A 22646-nucleotide genomic window follows, 5' to 3' on the forward strand; every position below is an offset into this window, starting at 1 on the left:
ATGAAACCCACCTATAGAACAAGGCAGTCAGTGCACCCACACTCGGCGTTTAGATACCTGCGATATTTTAGATTCTCATAAACTTTCGTAAACATGAATATTACTACGTAGCCATTCGTTCTTGGCTAGTTTCAGATTGCAAATGCCTGTCTCCATCTGTTCCAGCAGGGCAGAACTTCATTCACTAAGCTTTAGATGAACGTATGGGTTAACCATCGCTTGTAAACAGAAAGTCACAATATTTTTTCTTCTTCTGGTACACTCCTCTTCAGATAAAGTGGCACATCCTTCAGCTGTTCAACCCTATAAACGCTGTCACTTTATGTGAACAGGAGTGTACATATTATTTCTCTGATAAGGCTGATTGTTGTATTCATTTACTAAATACGTATTGAAACGTAAAATGAAGTTGCACTTAGACATGTAAAAGGTTTATGTAGGATTATATATATATATATATATATATATATATATATATATATATATATATATTGTTATTTAGTCATTCGTACGGGACCTCCACGATGGCGCAGTGGTAGCGTCGCCGCCTTGAATCAAGAGGTCCCGGGTTCGATACCAAGTGAAGGCACATAGTGGCTCGGATCCCACTTTAAACTGTAAGTCCAGTCCCGATTAACCTTACTGTGCATAAAGTGGAATTAAAACAACAACTCTAAACATTCGTACGGAGTGGTTAGCACATCGCGCTACGACGTCAGGGGTCCTGGGTTCGAATCCTGGCCTTGGCATGGATGTTTTTGAGCGTCCATTCATCAATTTCATTATATCACCACTCATCCCCATCTTCGCGATTAGCCAAAAAGTGGCACAAAAAGCGAAGTAAAATAACCAAATCAATCACGAGCTGCGGATGCAAATTTTCTTACGTATGTAAAGACACTGCTTTCTCGTGCAATCCCTAATCATTGGAACGTATAAGTTGCAAATTCCCCACATAAAATCATTGAATCCAATTTTGTGTTCTGAGTTTTAATCCACTAAGTGTCTCCACCGGGTGCCGAACCCGGGACCCCTTGAATGCAAAGCGACGACGTTATCAGCACGCCATCGGGAAGGCATCTTTTTAAACCAAATCTGTATGTAAGATATATCATGCAATGTACTTTATGAGTTCCTAGGGATGTGCCGAAGCAGATTACAGATGTATGAAAATCGGCCGAAATTGACACATCGACATCGGTATCGGAATCGGCAAAAATCCGATATTTAAACCGGTACAGATTATACTAGAGTTTTTACCTTCTAATAAGTTTTATATTCTCGTTTTGTAAGATTTATTGAAAATTTGGTTATGATTCGTCATTATTGTAGAGTTTTTGTAAGAAAATTATTGCAAACTCTCATTCAGAGGATCAACCTAACTATAAATCGGAAATAAAACAGTACATTGCTGAACCAGGATCTGCTGTTGTATTGGAAATTCAAAAATGAATATTCAAACCTGAAGCAAGTGCTGAGAAAATACTTGGGCATACCTGCTCCATCAGTTCAGTGATTGAGTGTTCTGTGTTGCTGAACAGATTTGAGATAAGAGAAGAAGTCGGTTACTTCCTGAAGTGCTTCCAAATCTCGTGTTTCTGAAGTTGAATCTGGCAGAACAGGAATTCATTTTGCATTTCAAAGAACTACTTGTGTACTAATTGTAAAATATCTTGAGAATCCATGTTCTTCTTAAAGGTTCACATAACCACCTTTTGTAGACGCAAATGTACATTCGGATCTCTTGAGAATATATATGTATATACATATGATATGCAATAGAAATGTACATAGCAAATGTATTTTTGTCATGCTGAAAATAACATCCCATTTCTGTTTAATAATCTTATGTATCGGAATCGGTTAAATATCGGCATCGGTATCGGTTCCAAAAATTATCGGTGAGTACATCGGCATCGGTAAATTTCCAGCTTCGTCACATCCCTATGAGTTCCAGTCTGTCCCTCGGTTTGTGTAGAAGCATTGTGAGCATTCTTTATTACAAAATGTAGAAGATAGACATATCGTTTTTGAATGAAAGTATAGTGAAGAAAGGTAGTTGCTTTACCGGAGGTAGACACGCCCCAAATCAGACAGCAGACATAGAAATTTACCATGGATGTTGATCCTGTTGGATAATTTGTGAATTACTAGAAGTTGATACGAGAACATAAGAATTCTTGCAAACTCCTTTTAAAATAACCACCTATTACATTGTTTGCTTTTGATCAACATTTAGAACGAATGTTAAGAATGGCGATTACAAAATATTGCATAGCGTATCCCGCCCCTGTAAAGCGCGGTATCCACTTCTTGCAAACCAGCGTAACGTATCCCTGATCCATATCAATCATTGATACGGTACAGACCCCGATTTGTCGCGTATCATCACTGCGTTCCGTATCATCCACCCTCGAGCATGATTGATACGGGAGTGCGATATGGTTCAGAGTCTGGTCTCAAATGACGACGAGTACACCGCAGCAAGTGGCAGCAGCCGCATATATTTTCATTAATTACGTTTTATCGAAAAAGAAAAAAAACGCAAATCACCACGTTGGTGGATGACAAACATGTACGCAAACCGTGAACTGAATAATGGAAGCAACTTATTGGCAGACTTGTGGTTCGAGCAGATCAGCGGATTATACAAAAACTGTACTTTATATCAATAAATGCAATAGTATTTTCCTTATTCCACTCCATAATAAAGAAAATAAATTGACAATGAGACGTACTGTCATTCAAAGAGCTCACTATACACTGAAGGATGATGCAACGAGGCAACGGAACGCGCGCATGCCCGTCCACACTGACCCTCCACCGCGTATCATCCTTCCTTTGATGTGACGGGGGGGAAAACCGTCAAATGAGCGATCGGGTCCGTTGCGCATCTTTTCTCACATTTTGAAACGGAGCGTTGCAAGTTCTTTCGAAAAAAATTATACGGACCGGGGACACGTTACGCTGGTTTGCAACAAGTGTATACCGGGCTTAGAACTCAAATACTCACCTATCTTTACAATTCCAACCTTGTCCGTACTCTAGGGCCTTTATACGGCTGTGGAAATGAATGTCGTCTGCATACGGCGGAGCAATCCCGAGCAGAGGTGGTCGGTCACCCGCCTTAGGGCGACCCTCACGAGGGCAGAAGACTTGAGAGGGTGAGGGCGAATTCGATTCGTGAGGGTGAGGGCGAAAGGCGAGTCGTGAGGGTGAGGGCGAAAGTTGAGTCGTGAGGGTGAGGGTGATGGCGAAAGTCGAGTCGTGAGGGCGAGGGCGAAAGTCCAGTCGTGAGGGTGAGGGCGAAAGGTGAGTCGTGAGGGTGAGGGCGAAAATCGAGGGCGATGGCGAAAGTCGAGTCGTGAGGGTGAGGGCGAAAGTCCAGTCGTGAGGGTGAGGGCGAAAGGTGAGTCGTGAGGGTGATGGCGAAAGTCGTGTCGTGAGGGTGAGGGCGAAAGTCGATCCGTGAGAGTGAGGGCGAAAGTCGAGTCGTGAGGGCAAAGTCGATCCGTGAGGGTGATGGCTAAAGTCGAGTCGTGAGGCGTGTGAGAGTGAGGGAGGTTGATCGAAAATGACCACGTCTGATCCCGAGCCGTCATTATGTCTCTCTTACGTTCACCCCATGGCGCAGTGGTAGCGTCATTGCCTTGTAATCAAGGGGTCCCGGGTTCGATACCCGGTGGAGGCACAAGTGGTTCGGATTCCACTTTAAACTGTAGGTCCAGTCCCGATTAGCCTTACTGTGCATAAAGTGGACTTAAAACAGCAACACAAACTCTTACGTTCACGCCTGTTTTCGACCCTGCTCTACGCCAATGTAAACACCGCTTTACGTATCACAAGATAACATACAGGAAAGGAAGTATTAAAATGTTTCTTTTTTTGTGGACGTTTATTATGCAACAGAATGTATAAAACGAAAGATTAATAAACTCCTTACTCTCTCTCCCTCTTATCTCTCAGCTGATATCAACCTTTTAAAAATCTCCTTTTTTTCCCCAACTGCCAAGCTAAGAGACAGTGAGCACAAGCAATAGGCTCACTGTTGCCAAGTGCAAAATATTTTCACTGCTCGATTCTTCCCTATTTGTGACCTTCAGTAAGTACTGGCAACTCTGCGGCCAACAGGACATGCAGTGTTGCCAAGTTGGCCCTTTTGGGGCCAGAACTGGCCCTTTTGAATACGTACTCAGCCCCAAAATTCAGCAAAAGCCCCAAGGGGCTTTTTAGCCCTACAGAGAGAAATCTTGCTACAAATCTAGCCCTTTCAGTAATGAAATGTTTTTTGGTATTTCAGTAAACTGTAAAGAAGAACTCACTTAACCGACCCTCCTCTGCACCTGCAAGCTCGTCCTGCGACCCCTCCTGGGGAGCAGGTAGCAAGTGCACATTGTCACTTTATCCCCTTGTTTCTGGTTTTGGTATGCTGTGTAGCCCGAGGCGAATTACGGATAACGTCGATTCCAGAAAATGCGAATCTTTGTTCAGTTGCATTGCATCTGGTCCTTGAAAGTTCACAGAAGTGCGGTGCGGAATCGACGAATCGTTCGTAACAGTAGGCTCGCCCAGAGACTAGTTCGTGCGTGCGGCCGTGTGTGTGTGTGTGAGTGTACGTGTGCATATATATGAAGGAGGAATATGCCGAAAATGTGTAATGCTTTTGTGTAATCTACTGCACCACAATTTACGGGGGAAATAAATTATTTAAGTTAAGAAAATTTAATTTACTTGAGCGTATGCCCCTCATCTTGACAGTTGATTAGTTGTGGTTCTTGAGTTTCAGAAATTTTGCACCAAAACACCCAAGAATTAAGAACCGGATTTTTTTTTCAGTGCGCAGCCGCACCTTTGTAAAACTAGCCCCTTGGATGTGAATTTTAGCTCCATTTTGGGTGCGATTTAGCCCTTTTTTTCTCGTGCTGTTGGCAACACTGAGGACATGGTCATAAAGATAAAAGCCATTTGATTGTGTGGTCTAACGTTCCTCATTGTTGCAATCAAGTTTAAAACTTCCTCAAGTAGAAATTTAAGTATGGCATATTGTTGTATGCCTTACATTGTTAATTTCCTAGAATTTGGCTAATCATATCTTATTGCGCATTAGTTTATGAAGTTTCTTACATGGGCATTTTTTAATTGTTATTAATGTGTAAAAATGCATTAAAGATCATATTATTTATCCTACCTAACATTGATTGATTGATTGATTTGTTGTTTTAAGTCCACTTTATGCACTAATTGGGACTGGACCTACAGTTTAAAGTGGGGTCTGAACCACTATGTGCCTCCACCGGGTATCGAACCCGGGACCCCTTGATTACAAAGCGATAACGCTACCACTGCGTCACCAGGGTGTATGGGGTGCTCCTTCCACGTAGTGCACCCAATAGTCAACCTCACTTCCCTGGACTACAGACTAACGAGGCTCTGGCGACTGGCTCCTTGGCCAGTATAATTTTGTGTCGTCCTGTGGTTTGTCCTTATTTGTGCTGAGCACAGTTTTTAGTCTCAGCTTTTAACTAAGGCGACATTTTAGTTTTCGGACACGCTTTTATTTTTATTATGATAAGGGGCTGGACCCCGTATAGTGTGACGGGTGCAAAATAGCCTCATTGCTGACGCACCCCCAAAAAATGTATAAAAAAACCCACTGCGCCACCTTGAGGCCCTTACCTAACAGTTCCTAAATAAACTAAATTGTGATTTCTGAAACCTTATAGCTGAATACTGATATATATGTGTTCATATGTGTGCTGAAAGTGCACAGGGGTATGGGTGTGACTTGGGATCTAACTTAAAGGGGGAGGGGGCAGAATCGAACTTGGGGCTTAATTTTGGGGGGCAGAATATAGAAGTTTTTCATCCCATGAAAATAGCGTCCGGGATTATTTGCTAAATAACTGTTATATTTGCGACATCATAAATTCATCAGGTCCAAAGATGTTAACAAAAGTAAATTAATAAACCTGAAAATTTGGGTCAGGCAAGTGCCCCGCCTTTTATTTACGCCTATGCACAGGGGTGCCTTAAAAGCTGTCAAAATTTGAATTGCTGCAAGTATTTTTGTTTTTTCACGGTGCTTTTCTGCCGATTTTGGCTTACCGCGAGGATGAGGGATGAGCTCTTAAAGCCTTACTTCACCAGGCTAACATTAGTTCAAGAAGGACCCCAACAGATGGCAATTAAAATATTCAACCATTTACCAAATGATATAAAAGCAGAAAGTATGACAAGTTTCAAAAATAAATTAAAGAAACTATTAGTTAATAAGGAATACTATAGCGTTAGTGAATATCTAGATTGTAAATTATAGAAAATTAGTAATTATATATTTTTTTTATATGAACTGTACTGAACCCTCCAAATACCAATGTATATGGTTTACATGGAGTAATAACATTGAAAAATTGAAAATTGAATTAGTCGAAATTAATAAATGGACACTCACAATTCACAAAGGTCGGAATTCCATTCGGGAACTTTAGTGGTGCGTCAGAAAGTCGTTGTAGTAATTTGTGTGTAATCGAATGGTTGCCGGCCCCCGTGGCTAAGTGGATACCACATCGCGCTACGAGGTCTCAGGTTCCAATCTTGGCCTGGGCATGGATGTTTCTGAGTGCACATTCACCAATTTCATCATGTCGTCACTCATCCCCATCTTCGCAAATTAGCCAAAAGTGGCACAAAAAGCGAAGTAAAATAGAGCAACTCGACAAATGGTTGTGCTTTGCTTTCTTTGTTGTTTCTTGCTGGTGACTCGAGAGGATAAGACGAACAATAGAGACGTTTCCTTTGTCTTCCGATTGTTGTGGGCAAAACTGGATTTCCGTCGTTAATTTTGCCGTTAGACAAATGCAACTACAGGGAGCGGGAGGAAGGCAACATGGCATGAATCATCACTGAGTAGACTAACCTCGCAGTGCGTGTTCAAGGTCGGTGCACAAAGCGAAAGTGGCTTGAACTTCAGAGAAAAATAATACAATTGCACCTGCGGCCAGGGTGCGAATTTACACTTGAGGTAGGAAGAGTGTAGGAAGCCTCCCATTACCGGATTCAGGTGTGTAAACCGGAAATGCATTCCGGGGCGAGCATAGTTATGTTCCTAGAGAATCACTCATTTGTACCATATGGACAACATTAATACTAATGCAATCACTCACTGTTTCCTGTGTATGTGTCTTTTAAATGTGTTTGTGCAAATCTACAAATATTAGGTTGAGCCGCCCTCCTCGGCGGAGTGGTTGGCGTCAGGTATCCCTGGTTAGAATCCAATTTTTGTGGGGGACAAAATGTTAAAGTTTAGCTACCAGTTCTATATATCTTCACACAGAAATTGACTTGTTATTGATTTTTAGTTATGGTTATTATGTACAGTTTTTCTACCTACCTGTAGGTTATCACGGCGATGGTGTTGAAATGAAACACCACCTCAGAATGAGTGTCATAAGAATCATTAAAAACAGACTACGTTCGTATGGCTGATGGGTGGTTAATGTCTACCTTAATTCCATCCTGCGAGTCCGCTATTTTAAAAATGGTGCAAAATGAGGAAATTATCAATAGGTTTTCTGCAACAACTTTGCAACGTCAGAAGTTATCATTAATGTAAACAATAAGTACATAAAGTAAACATATATTGCTTAAATACGAGGTTTATTTTTTTAATTAGGGGCCGTTTTGCTCTCACGTTGGCAACACTGCGTGCTTGTCGTTTTGCGCATGTGCGTTAGTTACCGACAAGCCTTGCACGTAAACAGACGTCATTTGCACGTTGTGAAACGCTTGGTGTGGTTGTGGTGGACAATGGAAGTGCTGGAGGTGATTGAAAATCCCGCCGACTGTGAGATACGATCAGTGATCACGTTTTTGACCGCGAAAAATGTGAAAGAGGTGACGAACTGTTGAGCCATATCGTCACAAGGGACGAGTCAGTTGTGTCCCTCTACACCCCCCGAAACAAAACAACAATCCAAGGAATGGCGCCACACATCATCCCTTCAAAGGTGAAGTTCAAGCAAGCGACCTCCACCAAGAAACTCATGCTCACAGTCTTCTGGGACAGGTTCGGGGTGCTTCTGATTGAGTTTCTGTCGGTATTGCAACACTCAAGAAACTTCACCGAGCAATACAGAATATACAACGAGGAATGCTGTCTTTCGGTATCATGTTGTTGCACGGCCACACACTGCAGCTGCCACACAGTCGCTCATTGACTCATTTGGTTGGGAGCGGATGAACCACCCTCCGTACAGTCTGGATCTCGCCCCTAGCGATTATCACCTATTCCTCCACTTGAAGACTTTCTTCGCTGGGAAGCGATGCAACAGCGCCGATGATAAAACATACTGTGACGGATTGGCTGTCTGACCTGGCGGCAGATTTCTTTGATGAGGGTCTACGAAAGCTCATCTACCGCTGCGACACGTGTCTCAACGACTATAGGAACTACGTTGAGAAGTAGCTGAATGTACATATGAACAGGCACAGAGGTAATTAAATATCTTCCTTTGCATGTTTTCGTTTTATTTCAAAACGGCCCCTAATTAAGAAATAAACCTCGTATGTCTGTATTATATTGTTCCGCAAATTTTGTCTGACCAAAATAATTTGAGTAAAGAATTCAGCATAGGAGGGAGAATGTTCTACCTTTTGGGGGGAGTGCGTCATAGGCCTTAGGGGGATGTGCACCCCCTGCCTGGGTATGGGTGACATTTGTGAGTGTCCCTACATCAATTTCATCATATCATCCTCATCTTCGCGGTTAGCCAAAAGTGGCAGAAATGCGTAGTGAAATAAACCAATCAATCAAATATCAGGTTGAATTATTTTAATAGCTTTTCATGTGTATGTATTATCTTTTAATTAGTATTGGTTTACATGTAGATACTGACAAGGATTAGGTGGTAGAATTGGCAGCGAAACAAGAGAAGGAAGGGAATAATATAGCAAAACGTGGAGACAGTGTCATAAGCGAAGGGTATCATTTTCGTCTGTAGTGACTGCGAGGACAGTAAACGACACTGAAGGGTCATTGTCTGATAAGGCAAGTAAGAGAAGAAATTACACGGAACTGGGCGAGGGATATAAAAAAAAAAACATGTTGTACTCTATTGGGATGGGGTGGGTGTGGGAAACTGGAGGTAGGGTAGATACATCAGTAGAAAACCAAATCAGAGAGAGACTGCTGGATATAGACAGACAAGAAATAATAGCCGACTGCCAGACGAAGACTTCACTAAGGAACCAACTGAAATCAAGGGAATGGGGCAAAGCAAGATACATAAATTTAGTAGGCAAAAAATAAAGAGGGTTAGCATGGTTCAGACTGGGTGGTTGGAAACAAGTAAGAATGAAGTAGGGGAAACGATATGCTCTTTGTGCGGGGAGGGAGAGACGGACGAGCATCTGCTATCTGCCTGCCCCTCTACGCGTGATTTGCGAGACAAGTGGGTTAAGAACGTAACAGGGAGGGAAATAATGGAACTGGTAGAAGATAGAAGAGGAATCATAAGTGAGATAGTGCAACGAGTGGGGAGATATTTGTGGGAAGTGAGAGAACGACGAGGAAAGGCGATAGCGGATACCGATAAGAGCGAGGAAACCGCACAAAACAACCTTAGCTTATAATGCGTGTACTGTGGAACCAGCATTGTGCAATATACGGGGCGTATTCGTAAAGTAAGTATCGTTTGCAAATATTACCGCTGTAACGATGCAGTCGCGACCGTGTGTTCTCGCTGACGTCCTTCATCTGTTAGTTAGCCACGGGCACGCGTGGGAGCAGGTCATGCTTTTTCTTCGTAGTTTTCTGAAGCTTTGAAATGTTCAAGAAAATCAATCGGCCCGCCGACTGTGAAGTCCGGTCTGTAATTTGTTTTCTCAATGCAAGAATGGTTGAATTCTTGCCTAGAGGACAGACCCCAACAAAGATGCCTGCTGTGACACATTAATTCGGCTGCGTCGTGCAATTCAAAACAAAAGACACGGAATGCTTAGCGAAGGCATTGTGTTGCTTCAATACAATGCTCGCCCGCGTACGGCCCAACAAACTCAAAATTTCATCACGTCATTCGGCTGGAACAATTTGTTCATCCGCCAACAGCCCTGACTTGGCACCAAGTGACTACCATCTCTTTCTTCATCTGAGGAAGAAGTTTCTTGCTGGTCAGCGTTTCGACGAGGATGACGTCGTCGAAGAAGCAGTGCATGGATGGCTTTTGTCACAGGCGGGAACATTCTATGATGATGGGATACAAAAACTAGTGCCACGCTACGACAAATGCTTGAACAATGGTGGAAACTACGTAGAAAAGTAAATACTTTGTCTGTAGAATGCAATGCAAATAAAAAAGGTACGAAACTATTTTACTTTATTTTTTACACCCTTTCGGTACTTACTTTCCGAATACGCCTCGTATATATGTTTGTGTGTTTTTGTTTCATATTTTCAAACATATGGCAAAATAATAACCAATGTGAATCAACATGTAATGCCAACGGCTCGCACAAAGAAGTTCAAATATATCAATATATCAAACAAATGACTGTCCACTTTAGTTCGCGAGTTGACCGCGGTCTTTCCCTCCTTGGTAAGACTTGAGAAGGGGGGAAGGGGGCGGGATAATTTCATCCCTGAACCCTGACAGGGATGGAAGGTTTACAAAGGATAATTATCGGGGGGGGGGGTATTCGTTATTTTGTACTCTCTCTGTAACCAGAGCTCAGTCATTGCGTGACTAAATCTGCATGACGTGAATGTGTTTGTGTCATGCAGGACTTAGAATGTGTTTGTGTTGGGCAGGACTTAGCTGCGAGCAGGGTGGTTAGGTTGATTTAAATCAGTCTAAATTAATATTTTTTAGAATAATTACATGAGTATTTTGTAGATATCAAGAACTCTTTTGGTGAAAGTACATTAATCTCGTAATCATTCAATGGTGTTTATTAGGCTCTAAGAATGGAGAATAAAGGAAACAAAATATATGTACTGATGGGGTGAAGTTCATACGAAATGAAATGTAATATGTAAACTAAACAAACACACTTAAATTTAGCTTGATTTAAAATTCAATCATTTTTATAGCCAAGAATAGGAAACATTTTGTGTAGACAGATATATACAAGATACTAATCATGTTAAAGCATAAATAGTGTCAATATCATTAAACTATAAATAGACATGGCAGCTGATATTTTTCGAACAATCATTAAAAAAAATCTCCAAAATTCAGCTATAAAAACATTTAAGGCGAGGAGGGACAATTTCCCCTAGGTCTTTCTCGCTGGAGCAGCTGCCGATCACGGTTGCCAACTTCGCTCTTTTGGAGCCAGATCTGGCTCTTTCGTGCACTCGCCCTCTGCCCCACCATGATGCCACCACTGGCTCCGGTCCATAAAGACCAACCTTTGCCATGAGTGTACATTTTGCCGTGACGTGATATTCATATATAGCCTGCGTCACCCACCCCCCGCTTTCCTCCCCAGGTTTTTTTTATATATAGCGCTGTGGCTAAGGTGAAGATGACAATATTATTATCCGGGAATCCTTTATTTTCTATTTCATATGAACATCATTGGATTATTGAGATGGGTGATGCCGCCAAATCTAGGCATGTAGGCAAAATCATTATTTTTACCCATCCTGGCTGCGAGTATAATATTCAGAAGGAATTCATTTTTAGCTATAAATTCAAAGTGTACATAGAGGTTGTATGCTCTTTAGCACATTGGAAATAGGTCGACTTATTATTCACATGGATCGTTTTACCTACACATACATTACACATAATAGGGACATGCAATTTCAGTGATATTATTTAAAATTCGGCGTTCTTTTCCCTAAAATTCGCGTTAAGAAAAACCATGATCAACGTTATTATACTGATGTGGAAGTTTCTAATCCACACAGAATTCGTTTATACTCTCAATGTCGCCGAATTATAAAATTTCCTTTCCTAAAATTATTAAAATTTAAGTGAATATTTAGTGACACACCCTGTAAATTTAATGTACACATTTTTGTGGACTCCCTATATAACTGGACAAAGCACATGTAGAAACAATAAAGATTGAAGAAGAATTGATACGATAAACGTCAAAAGCGTTGCTCTGATTAATGAAAAGTTTTAGTTGAAGAGCAAGCGTTTTCGTTCTCCATAGAAATGCATGAATGTCGTAACACCTTTGTTAATGATATTTAAATAAGCTTTCTTTTGGCTTGATAAAATCGATTGGAGATCCGCTAACAACTGCGGCGTCAACAGTAATGCATAACCTAGAGATAATAGTTTTCTTCCTTCTAATACTCGTCAGTATTTTGACAGAACTAAAATAAATGTGCACATTACGCGAAACTTTTCCTCATTCCCTTAATCCTCGTGTCGCTACGGATATGTCTACAGTATTACATTCGAGTAGTAGCTTTAGTTGGCGTAGTATACTTTTTTAGGTGCGAAATGATGTCATGCTGTCAATTCAGTCATTAAAGGACAATAAACTGTTGCAAGGGCTGTGACCCAGCTGATAAGATGATAGATAACAGCAATCTTTACATTGGGGGAAGGAAGTTCATGGTCTGCATTGGGAATCTCTCGCTATCGGACGTAGGGAATGAGTCAGAGCCATCTAGCGGATGTTTTCGACACTTCTACGTAGTTGGTTCGTCACGTTCACTTTTGATCGTGTGTGGTTTTGTGCTGTTGAAATGTTATTTCTGTGTTCGTGCATTGTGAACTTTAATTGCGTATAAAGCAGAAGAGTGCTGTTTTACACAGAGTAGATGTAAGTGCGTGTGATTGTGTTTGTGTAAAAATGTTATTTGCTGAATTATCAGAATGAATAGTGATGCAACTTGGACATATTGGGGGCATGGTGGTATCGCTTTCGGCCACTGAAAATAAGCAGCATTGTCGAGAACAGGGAGATCAACAATAAACATGGTGAGTTGTATGGGATGTTACGATTCTTACATATTTTGAATTTCTACAGGAATATTTAAAATCCTCATGATTAGCTCTCGTTGGCAAACAAAATGGCAGTGTTTCGAAGTTTTCAGGCGGTTTCGTTACTTGTTATCGCCAGCAGTGATGACGAGAATGTGTAATTATAGTGAAGAAGTGCATTCACGCTAAATTACCCAAAACTTATCGACATGTTGGAAGAGGCAGTAAGTAGGTTAGGCAGCAAGATTTGGTCACCCTCCAGCAATATTAACTTCCATACGTGGATTATTTTATCACTTTGTTACATTCAACAATATTCCGTGAAATTGGTCAAGAATTGCGCCAAAAATCCTTCGTTTTTCTCAACTTTTGTCCCTAGTAGAATAGAAATAGAATAGAATATATTTCATAGCAGAAGTCTGAAAATAACTTCTAGTGAGTGACCTGTACTTCGACAAAAGAAATTGAGAAAAATTATCGAGAGTCGAAATGTTTGGCTGCTAAACTAACCATTCAGTATTTTCAACAACATATGAAAATTAGTAAGACGTATAGTATGTTTCAAAAGTAGTGTAATATTTTTCATCCATAATAAGTTTAAAACCGTGATATTTTTTGCGTTTAGCAGCCTTGTCCTTTCGCCTGTTGTGTATGCAGGAAACTCCAGAAATTAATTAATGTGTCAAGTCGGAGACAAAATTTCCCCCCAGAATGCTATTTTCGGGTTAGAAGAGCGAGATGAAGATTTCTCTCGGAGGATCGTAATATAAAGTTTCGTTACCGATGTCATGATAACCAGTGGTTTGCCAGCAGTATTAGACATCTGCAACGTCTGATGGGTTCGGGAATATCGGTTACACGATATGAGCGAAAATTTGCCATCTTAGTGGCATATAGTCTCAGTAACGAGAATGTTGTTCGCAGATGCAGACACCAATTCAAGTACGACTGCTTCGAAATTTTAATTTTGACGGAAAATTTTCGTGCGTCTGGAAACACTACTTGGATGCCCTCGGGTTTCCCGATATAATGGACAGCAGGAAGTTCAAACCAGGGTGGCCAGATGACGTAGTGATATCGATACCCGGTGGAGGCACATAATGGTTCAGATCCCACTTTAAACTGTAGGTTCAGTCCCAATTATCCTTACTGTGCATAAAGTTGACTTAAAACACCAAATCAATCAATCAAACCAGGGTGGCCAGGTGCTCTTTCGGAGCAAAATTATGATATGCACATATGCGAACTCTTTTGACACAACTTTAAGCTGGTAGTGTGCAGCTCTTGGACCTCTTCGCTCATCCCATACAACCGTCATTCACAAAGCCATTAGGCGCAAACCACACATTAGCAAGGCATCAAATTCTCTGACTTGCCGCCTTCATTTATTTCTGAAGGTTTCTATATATAAAAAAAATGACAATCTGAAGTATTAATAAATATTCAAAAGGAGGAAGTGTTAATTAAGACGCCAAAAAAAATGTGTAAATATCGCATACGGTTTTTAAGTTATTGTCGATGAGTTATGATTTCCGTTTTTTGAAACACACTGGATTATCGCAGACAAACTGTTCTAATATACGCCTTTTTTGTGTTCTTTGTTGTTCCTGCGATAATACGAAGATGTGCAACAATGTAATCTCCACGTTTTATGAAACGTTTGTCTTACATGATTTATTCTACTGGTAACAATTCGCATTTTCCTTTATCTTTAAACGTTGAAGATAAGAAACCTAACTGGTGAAAATTAGAATGACATTGGTTCGGATTCCATTTTCAACTCTGGGTACAATCTCGATTTGCTTACCGAGCATAACGCGGACTTCAGACAAACTTCTGTCTGCTGGGCAACCCGTCGTATTTGTAAAAGAGCGCTCTTGTATGCACACGTGGAATGAAGAACGAGCAGCGGTACTGTAGCGTAAGACGCCGTTCCCGAGGTAGGAGGCTTCGTCGGCCACGTTCGTGCAGTGAGGCATTGAAATCATGGCAGAAGAAACCCGATATGATTCCGTGCAAAGCGGGTGGGGGCTTCCCTCCGCAGTATGTTTTACATTACACCATTCCCCCGGGCTTACTGCCGTCGAGTTGCAGTGTGCAGGCGGGAATCTTTCACCTCACGGAGCGCTCGATGACGTACGCAGTGGGGGAGCTGATGGGGCTTCAGCCCTTCCTGAAATTTTTGGAAACAGAATTTTCAAATCAAAGCAGTAATTTAAAACGAAGATTCCAAATGATACTTACGAAATATTTTAGCCCAACCTCGCTAGAATGCAGTTATGTAATATGCACCTTTATAATTCCACCCCCCTCCGAAAATAAAAAGCTGCGTACGATAGTGGTTGATTTGTAACTATCATTTCTCTTATCTCAGTTGCTTACAACGCATGAAAAGGGGAGGGGACGGCAAACTGTGATAAGTATTAAGGTGTGTTACACTTGAAATCAATGTAATCTATACTCCAACTAGGAAGAAGGTAGAGCTGAGCGGATAGCTACCACTTTGAACCGATACTCTTTCCGATTCCCACCGATAGCAATATGACTTTAGAAAGAAAGGATTGACAATAGAAATTGCGGAAATATGACTTTAGAAAGAAAGGATCGACAATAGAAATTGCGGCAATATGATTTTAGAAAGAAAGGATTGACAATAGAAATTGCGGCAATGTGATTTTAGAAAGAAAGGATTGACAATAGAAATTGCGGCAATATGATTTTAGAAAGAAAGGATTGACAATAGAAATTGCGGCAATATGATTTTAGAAAGAAAGGATTGACAATAGAAATTGCGGCAATATGATTTTAGAAAGAAAGGATTGACAATAGAAATTGTGCAATATGACTTTAGAAAGAAAGGATTGACAATAGAAATTGCGGCAATATGATTTTAGAAAGAAAGGATTGACAATATAAATTGCGGCAATATGACTTTAGAAAGAAAGGATTGACAATAGAAATTGCGGCAATATGATTTTAGAAAGAAAGGATTGACAATAGAAATTGCGGCAATATGACTTTAGAAAGAAAGGATTGACAATAGAAATTGCGGCAATATGACTTTAGAAAGAAAGGATTGACAATAGAAATTGCGGCAATATGATTTTAGAAAGAAAGGATTGACAATAGAAAATTGCGGCAATATGACTTTAGAAAGAAAGGATTGACAATAGAAATTGCGGCAATATGATTTTAGAAAGAGGATTGACAATAGAAATTTCGGCAATATGATTTTAGAAAGAAAGGATTGACAATAGAAATTGCTTGCTTTTCATTGTGTATTCGCACCTCAATAGTGACTTACGAAACCACGAAACTATTCAGAATATCTAGGCAACAACAAAGCGAACCTTACGAAGATTGGTACGAATGCTTTAGAAGGAATTCTAAGCACATATATTTTTTCAGATTTTGGAATATCATTCAGGTTTTTTGAAAGGAGAGGAAAATTCGAGAAAAGCTGTCCGGAAACGCGGCAACAGAAAGAAACAGAACTTCTGTTGTCTGCTTCTATTGAAATCAAATGGTGTAATGCCCACTACAGGGAAACGCGCGGAATTTCCGTGCCAGAAGTCTGCAGGTTTGCCGCGTTTCTCCGCATCCCAGTGGGCGTTAAACTTTATGGAGCTTATCCCCCATATTGCGGGTTGGTAGCCTATGTGCTGATGAGCCCATTCTTAAACCAAATCAGTCAATTAAATACAGCTTTTTCTTTGTTGTTGTTTTTGAATACCGTTCTTTGATTTCGAACACGTCTTTCAACGACTGTCCTGGATATCGGTGTTCAAGTAGAACACTTTTGCTTTCGCGAATTGCAAACGCTTTCCTCTCGAACTGCTTCGCGCCAAAGAAGAAGCAAATTCCGACCTTGCTCTTGCACCGAGATTTTTCAGGGTGAAACGAGCTGCATGACCGATTTTTTCGACGGTGCGTGATGCTGCATAAATTTCTTGTTACGGTACAGAGATCGCACGCGAGCGAGTAGCTAATATCAAGGGGGAAGAGAGGGGGGAACTGGTTTAACCGTGGACCGGTACCTTCCAGTCGGCAAGCCTCTATTGATCTCATGCACGCACCGCCGGAGGGGGATGGGAAAGGCAGGGGGCGCAAGGGGTGGTGGTTGGGGAAGGATGGGGGAATTTGCTTCGATATGGCCTGTCGCATCTGAGGCAGACTGGGATCCGCCGGGACTGCATAGTTTGCAACACTTGTTTTTCTTACCCTCTTTTTTTAAAGTTGGCAAATCACGGTTGTGCTGTGTGTTGAAGGGGAACAAAGGCTGGGGTTGGGTTGGGGATGAAACACAACCCCTGACCCCTGTAGCGTTGAAATGTATCTGTATGGAGCATACCTGTTTTTTGAGATAATGCACCTGCTACTTCTTTCCCCGAGGTGTTTCGCTAAACACCGCCCTTGTCAGTTTTTATAGCTATCATCATGTGTTGAGTAATGTCTGTCGTACTTTTTCTCGGGATGTTAAAAAATATTCTTCCAGTGATTAACCTTTCGCTACTTATTAATGATGTCAAAATAGTTTTTTTTTGTTTAAACATTTTCCAGTTTCCGGTTTCGGATCTCAAAAATAAAAAAGGGCCTCCCCGATGATGCAGTGCGGTAGCATCATCGCCTTGTAATGAAGGGGTCCACCGTTCGATACCCGATGGAGACACAGTGGTTCGGATCCTACTTTAAACTGTAGATACAGTCCCGATTAGCCTTTCTGTGCATGAAGTGGACTTAAGAAACTCATACTCAAAAATCTAAATAGTTTTTCTGTTTCGGTTTGTTTCCAAGGCTGTGTTGGTTTTTATTTGAATACTTTTTTGTTTTTGAATTGCGCTTTTGGTTTTTGAACACCCGTTCTTCAGTTTTTCAAGAACAAGTTTCCCTTAAAGCCGAAACTGGAAATTTCAAAATTATTTCAACTGCAGTAGTAGGGGGCGGAGACGCGACGAAAGTTATCTCACCACGCTGCGATGCCAAGAGTCCCGAATTCGAATTCCTGGCAGGGCATAGGTATTCTCTGTGTGTGTCCCTTAATCAATTATAGCATTAATATCATCCTCGTGATTTGCCACAAGTGTCAGAAAAGCGACGCTAAATGACAAGAATCAAATTAAACATCTCTCTCCGTAAATTTAAATTAAATAATCTGCACGTCAGAGTGAGATTGCTTCTGTGTTCACTGTCGCCTTGTATCACGTGGCCCCGGGACTAATTCCAAGTAGAGGTACAGCACAGTTATTCAGAACCCACATGAAACTGTACGTGAAGTTCCGATTAGCCTATCTGACCATAAAGTAGACTTAAAACACACTTCTCAGTCGTCAGTGTCTACTAGACGCTTAGGAATAAAGATGCAAGTGTTCGTTTAGGTTTACATGGCCTTCCGATCGCGTACCCGGAGCCTTTAGTTTCGGAACGACCCTCGTATAACTATTGAAAGAAAATATATTTGACAATATTTCAGATTTAACATGTATTGTCCAACACGTTCATGTACACATTAACATTGGACGTATATCTTCAGCTCCTCTTCTTCTTGAGATCCATGTGCATTCTGTGGTGTGTTTGGATACGATTCTCTGCCACGGAAATCTCGGATTGGCAGAGTTATAGGTGTTTACACGTGGAATTTTCCTCAAAAAGAAACAAGACAAGAATTAGAAATATACATACAGTGGCGTCTCCAGGATTTTCGACAAGGGAAGGGGGGATTACGTATACGCAGTCAGTCCTCATTTCACCAAGTTTCCTGCCTTTGACTTTTTTTTTTGGAATAATAGGCCAAATAGGGGCATATGACCCCACCAACCCCCTCTCTGAGCACGCCACTGTATACACATGTGTTAATGTAGATAATGAGTATACATTATCCTTGCTAGTGCGAGTCATTAAAATTACATTAATTATATTACCTATGTAATCCTTAAAAAACGGTGATGAACATTTTTACGATAGTTTGATGGCGGCGTAAATTGACGGTTTTAGACCGTTATTTTTCCAGTACACTTTTTACAGTGTAATGAAAGTAAAATTGGTTAAAGTACTAACGATTTAGAACTTCTTGATAGTTTTATTGCATTTCGTCGTGAAACCAGGAGAACCTAGGTTCAGACGCAACTTACATACCATAAAATATCGAGTTAACACTTTTTAAACTCCGCCTTTAGTCTATGACAAATTTTAAAGAATCGCGACCAATTAGTGTCATTATATATCATGTACTTTCTCGGTGTCAACTTGGCATTTTTATTCCTTATTACACTGATAGCTACTTTAAACTAGCTTATGCTCTATTGGGAATCGTTACTACAAGAAAATAGAATAGATTGTCGATATAATACTACTTAATGCAACATAAACACTAAGTAATATTTTGTAACTCTCGCATATGTCTATTAAACAAGGATGGCAAATATGGAAACTGTTTTCAATACCAGAACACGTCTTTACTTGTTAACTATCAAACGCAAATTATATACTCAAACTTAGTCATTCAAAGAGCTAAGGAGTAATATGTCAACTAGATTAAATAACCATACATTTCGTTCAAAAGTATATCATTCGTAGAACATTACTCCTATTAAATATATACAAGTCAGAACGGTTCTGGACGCCATAATCGATATTACTCATAAACTAACCAGAAATATAATGACAACCACAAAACAATATAACAACATCCTAAACATTAAGCATCATAATAAAATATTTCATTTCATTGATACATTCAAACTTATACAATACTCAAACTTGGTATGTTCTGGACACCAGAATAGGACAGTAAACTTTCAAACTTTCACATTAACATATAACTACTCAAGGTATCTTAATATATATAAGATACTAATATGTATAACTAATAAATAGAAACGTATAAGTTTGATTTCTTGTATATACTCGTATTATTTTTCTTATTTAATAATGAGGTTTTCAAGTAATATACGAGGGTCACTATTTATATTTTGAGCCTTGGCAACACTGATTGAAGTTAGGCGCGATTTGACGTTTGCACGGAATCGTCTGGCATTATTGACCATAACGTACTTCAAATGTTTTGTCAATAGCTTCATTTGTGTTGTTTATGTTGCCTTGGAGATTGCGCGACAACAATAAAATGGAATTAACTCGTGAACATTTTCGTGCGATGATTTTTTACGATTTTCGACGTGGATTATCAAGACAAGAGTGCATCGATCAACTTACTTCCACATTTGGCGATGAAGCCCCATCCTTTGCCACTGTGAAACGCTGGTATAACGAATTTAATCGTGGCCGCCATTCGCTCACCGACGAGATTCGCGAAGGTCGTCCAAAATCAGTGGTTGTTCAAGAAAACATTGATGCTGTGCAAAACCTAATTCTGCAAGATCGTCACGTGACATACTGTGAGATTTGGGCAACCATAGGCATTAGTTCCACCAGCATATATAAAATATTACATGATCATTTAGCTGTGAGAAAGGTATGTTCTCGTTGGATCCCACACAATTTGACAAAAACTCAAAAAGACGCTCGCGTCAATTGGTGCAAACAAATGCTCAATAAATGCAATCGTGGTGCTTCAAAAGACGTATATAAGATTGTAACAGGTGACGAATCATGGATATATGCATATGAGCCGGAACGTAAACAGCAGTCGACTGTATGGGTGTTTCAAGATGAACCCAATCCAACAAAAGTTGTTCGCGCTCGAAGCACATCGAAACAAATGGTCGCCTGTTTTTTTTCGGGAAAACTGGTCATGTGGCGAATGTGCCTTTAGAGGAACGTAGAACGGTCAACTCTGAATGGTACACAACAATTTGTTTGCCAGAGGTCTTCGGTCAAATACGGAAAACAAACAAACGCCGTCGGATCATTCTTCATCAAGACAATGCCAGCTGTCACACATCTCGTCTAACAACCGACTTTATGAACAGTCAAAAAATCGAATTGATGGGTCATCCGCCGTACACTCCTGATTTGGCACCCAATGACTTCTTCTTGTTCCCGAATGTCAAGAATAAATTGCGTGGACAACGATTTTCGTCGGCGGAAGATGCCGTTGATGCGTTCAAAAACCATATTATGGAGGTGTCTCAAGAAGATTGGAAAAACTGCTTTGACAAGTGGTTCGAACGAATGCAAAAGTGTATTGACCATAAAGGAGAATACTTCGAAAAACAATAAAGCAGTTTTCAATGCCAAATTCCTGTTTTTTCATTGTTAGGCTCAAAATATAAATAGTGACCCTCGTAGAACTTTCTCCGTACATTTAGTTCGAATTTTGTCAAGAGGTGGGGTTACAAACACTTTCAATTTTTTTTTTTTTTTTAAAAAGGATCATTAATAACATTTAAAAATAATTTTTGCAACATTTATTGCAATTAAATTCACTAAATAAATTTAAAAAAGTGTATGAGTTTTATTGCCCCAGTTTTCGAGTAATTTAATTTTTCTTTCATGTTCCTACGACGACTTTTTCTAATTCTTCCTTGAAGTAAGGGTCCCGGGATTATATTCTTTGAGTTTCGTCTGATTATTCGTCTCAAATTTTTAGAAGGTATTCCAAACTTTCTTGAAAAACTGAAGAACGGGTGTTCAAAAGCCAAAAGCGCAAACGACTTGATTTTCTGCCTAATCAGGAAAATAAAAACATGTTTGTCTTCAGCTCCAATCTCACAGTGTGTACCGTGTCTTTTCTCTTTCACTATAGAAGTTTTATGAGGTACGTGTGACATTTGGGGCTGGGTAAATGTTCAATGTAGTTTCATATGGTAAGTAACGTGCATAAAAGCAGCCCTGGGCCTCAACAGGAATTTCCACTTCGAACAAAGTATTAAGCATTCTAAATTCGAATTATGTAAAAATGTATTTACGAATTGTATTATCGTTTTTGAGGATATTCAGTAAAACTAAGTAGTAGATTGTGCAAATGTTCAAATTAGTTATTGTGGCTGAACCGAATGGAAACATCTGGTAACTGAACCTCGCAAAAGAATCTCTACAATTCCTTTTTCAGAAAATCAAAATATTAAATAGTATCTTCCATAAATACTAAAAGATGCCTTGATTAAATTAATTGAAAAATATAAAAATAAATTAATTACCGTGTATTGTATGGTATCCGAGACTGTTTCTGTCGAAGAGCACCTGTGTGATATTCGAAAGAAAGAGGACAAAACAAACATGCCGTTACGCCCTGACTAGGCAGTGATGATAATACTAAATACTGTCTTCTTTCGATGCTTTTCTTGTGACTATATCTGGCATAATGGCGTGGGCGACATCTATACAAGATGAGACGAGACTTATCGCAGTCTCGTCTCATCTCGTGAATGAGGATGGTCATCTCGCCTCGTCTCGAGTTGCAAACGATTGCCTCGTTCTCATTCTCGTCTCGAAACATTCGTTTATCCTCAGGTTAACGTTAAACAATAACCCAGATTCTTGTGCAGTCGTGGACACTTCTGGATTGAAACGATTCCATTGCATTGTTGCAACCCAGAAGTGTCCGTGACTGTACAACCAGTCGGTTCTGACCCTTCGTTCTCCTCTCGTCTAACAAGCCTCGAAGGGTCTGACTTCGTTCTCTTCTCTATTTTACCATACCTTCGTGACGGAGTGGTTAGCACAACGCACTACGACGCCATGGAAGACGGTTTCGAATCCCGCCCTGGGCATGGGTGTTCTTTGCGAGTCAATTTCATCATATCA

At 40.3% G+C, this 22646-nt stretch overlaps 1 protein-coding gene across 4 annotated transcripts in view; it reads left to right on the top strand.

Moving 5' to 3' along the window:
• The window catches only part of LOC145981988 (uncharacterized), a 417662-nt gene that overhangs the window by 351422 nt on the left and 43594 nt on the right, over nt 1-22646 (top strand). Inside the window, exon 1 of one of the 4 annotated variants that reach the window (XM_083115508.1) lies at nt 12690-12941. The exons of the other annotated variants lie outside the window; for them this stretch is intronic. Within the exon in view, the coding sequence (XP_082971634.1) occupies nt 12939-12941 (3 nt within the window). The 5' untranslated portion in view covers nt 12690-12938. Of the gene's footprint in view, nt 1-12689; nt 12942-22646 lie in introns of those variants that run through there. 4 annotated transcript variants of the gene reach the window in all.

This window comes from Lepisma saccharinum, chromosome 30 (assembly GCF_977018435.1).
Source record: "Lepisma saccharinum chromosome 30, izLepSacc3.1, whole genome shotgun sequence".
Taxonomy (NCBI): domain Eukaryota; kingdom Metazoa; phylum Arthropoda; class Insecta; order Zygentoma; family Lepismatidae; genus Lepisma; species Lepisma saccharinum.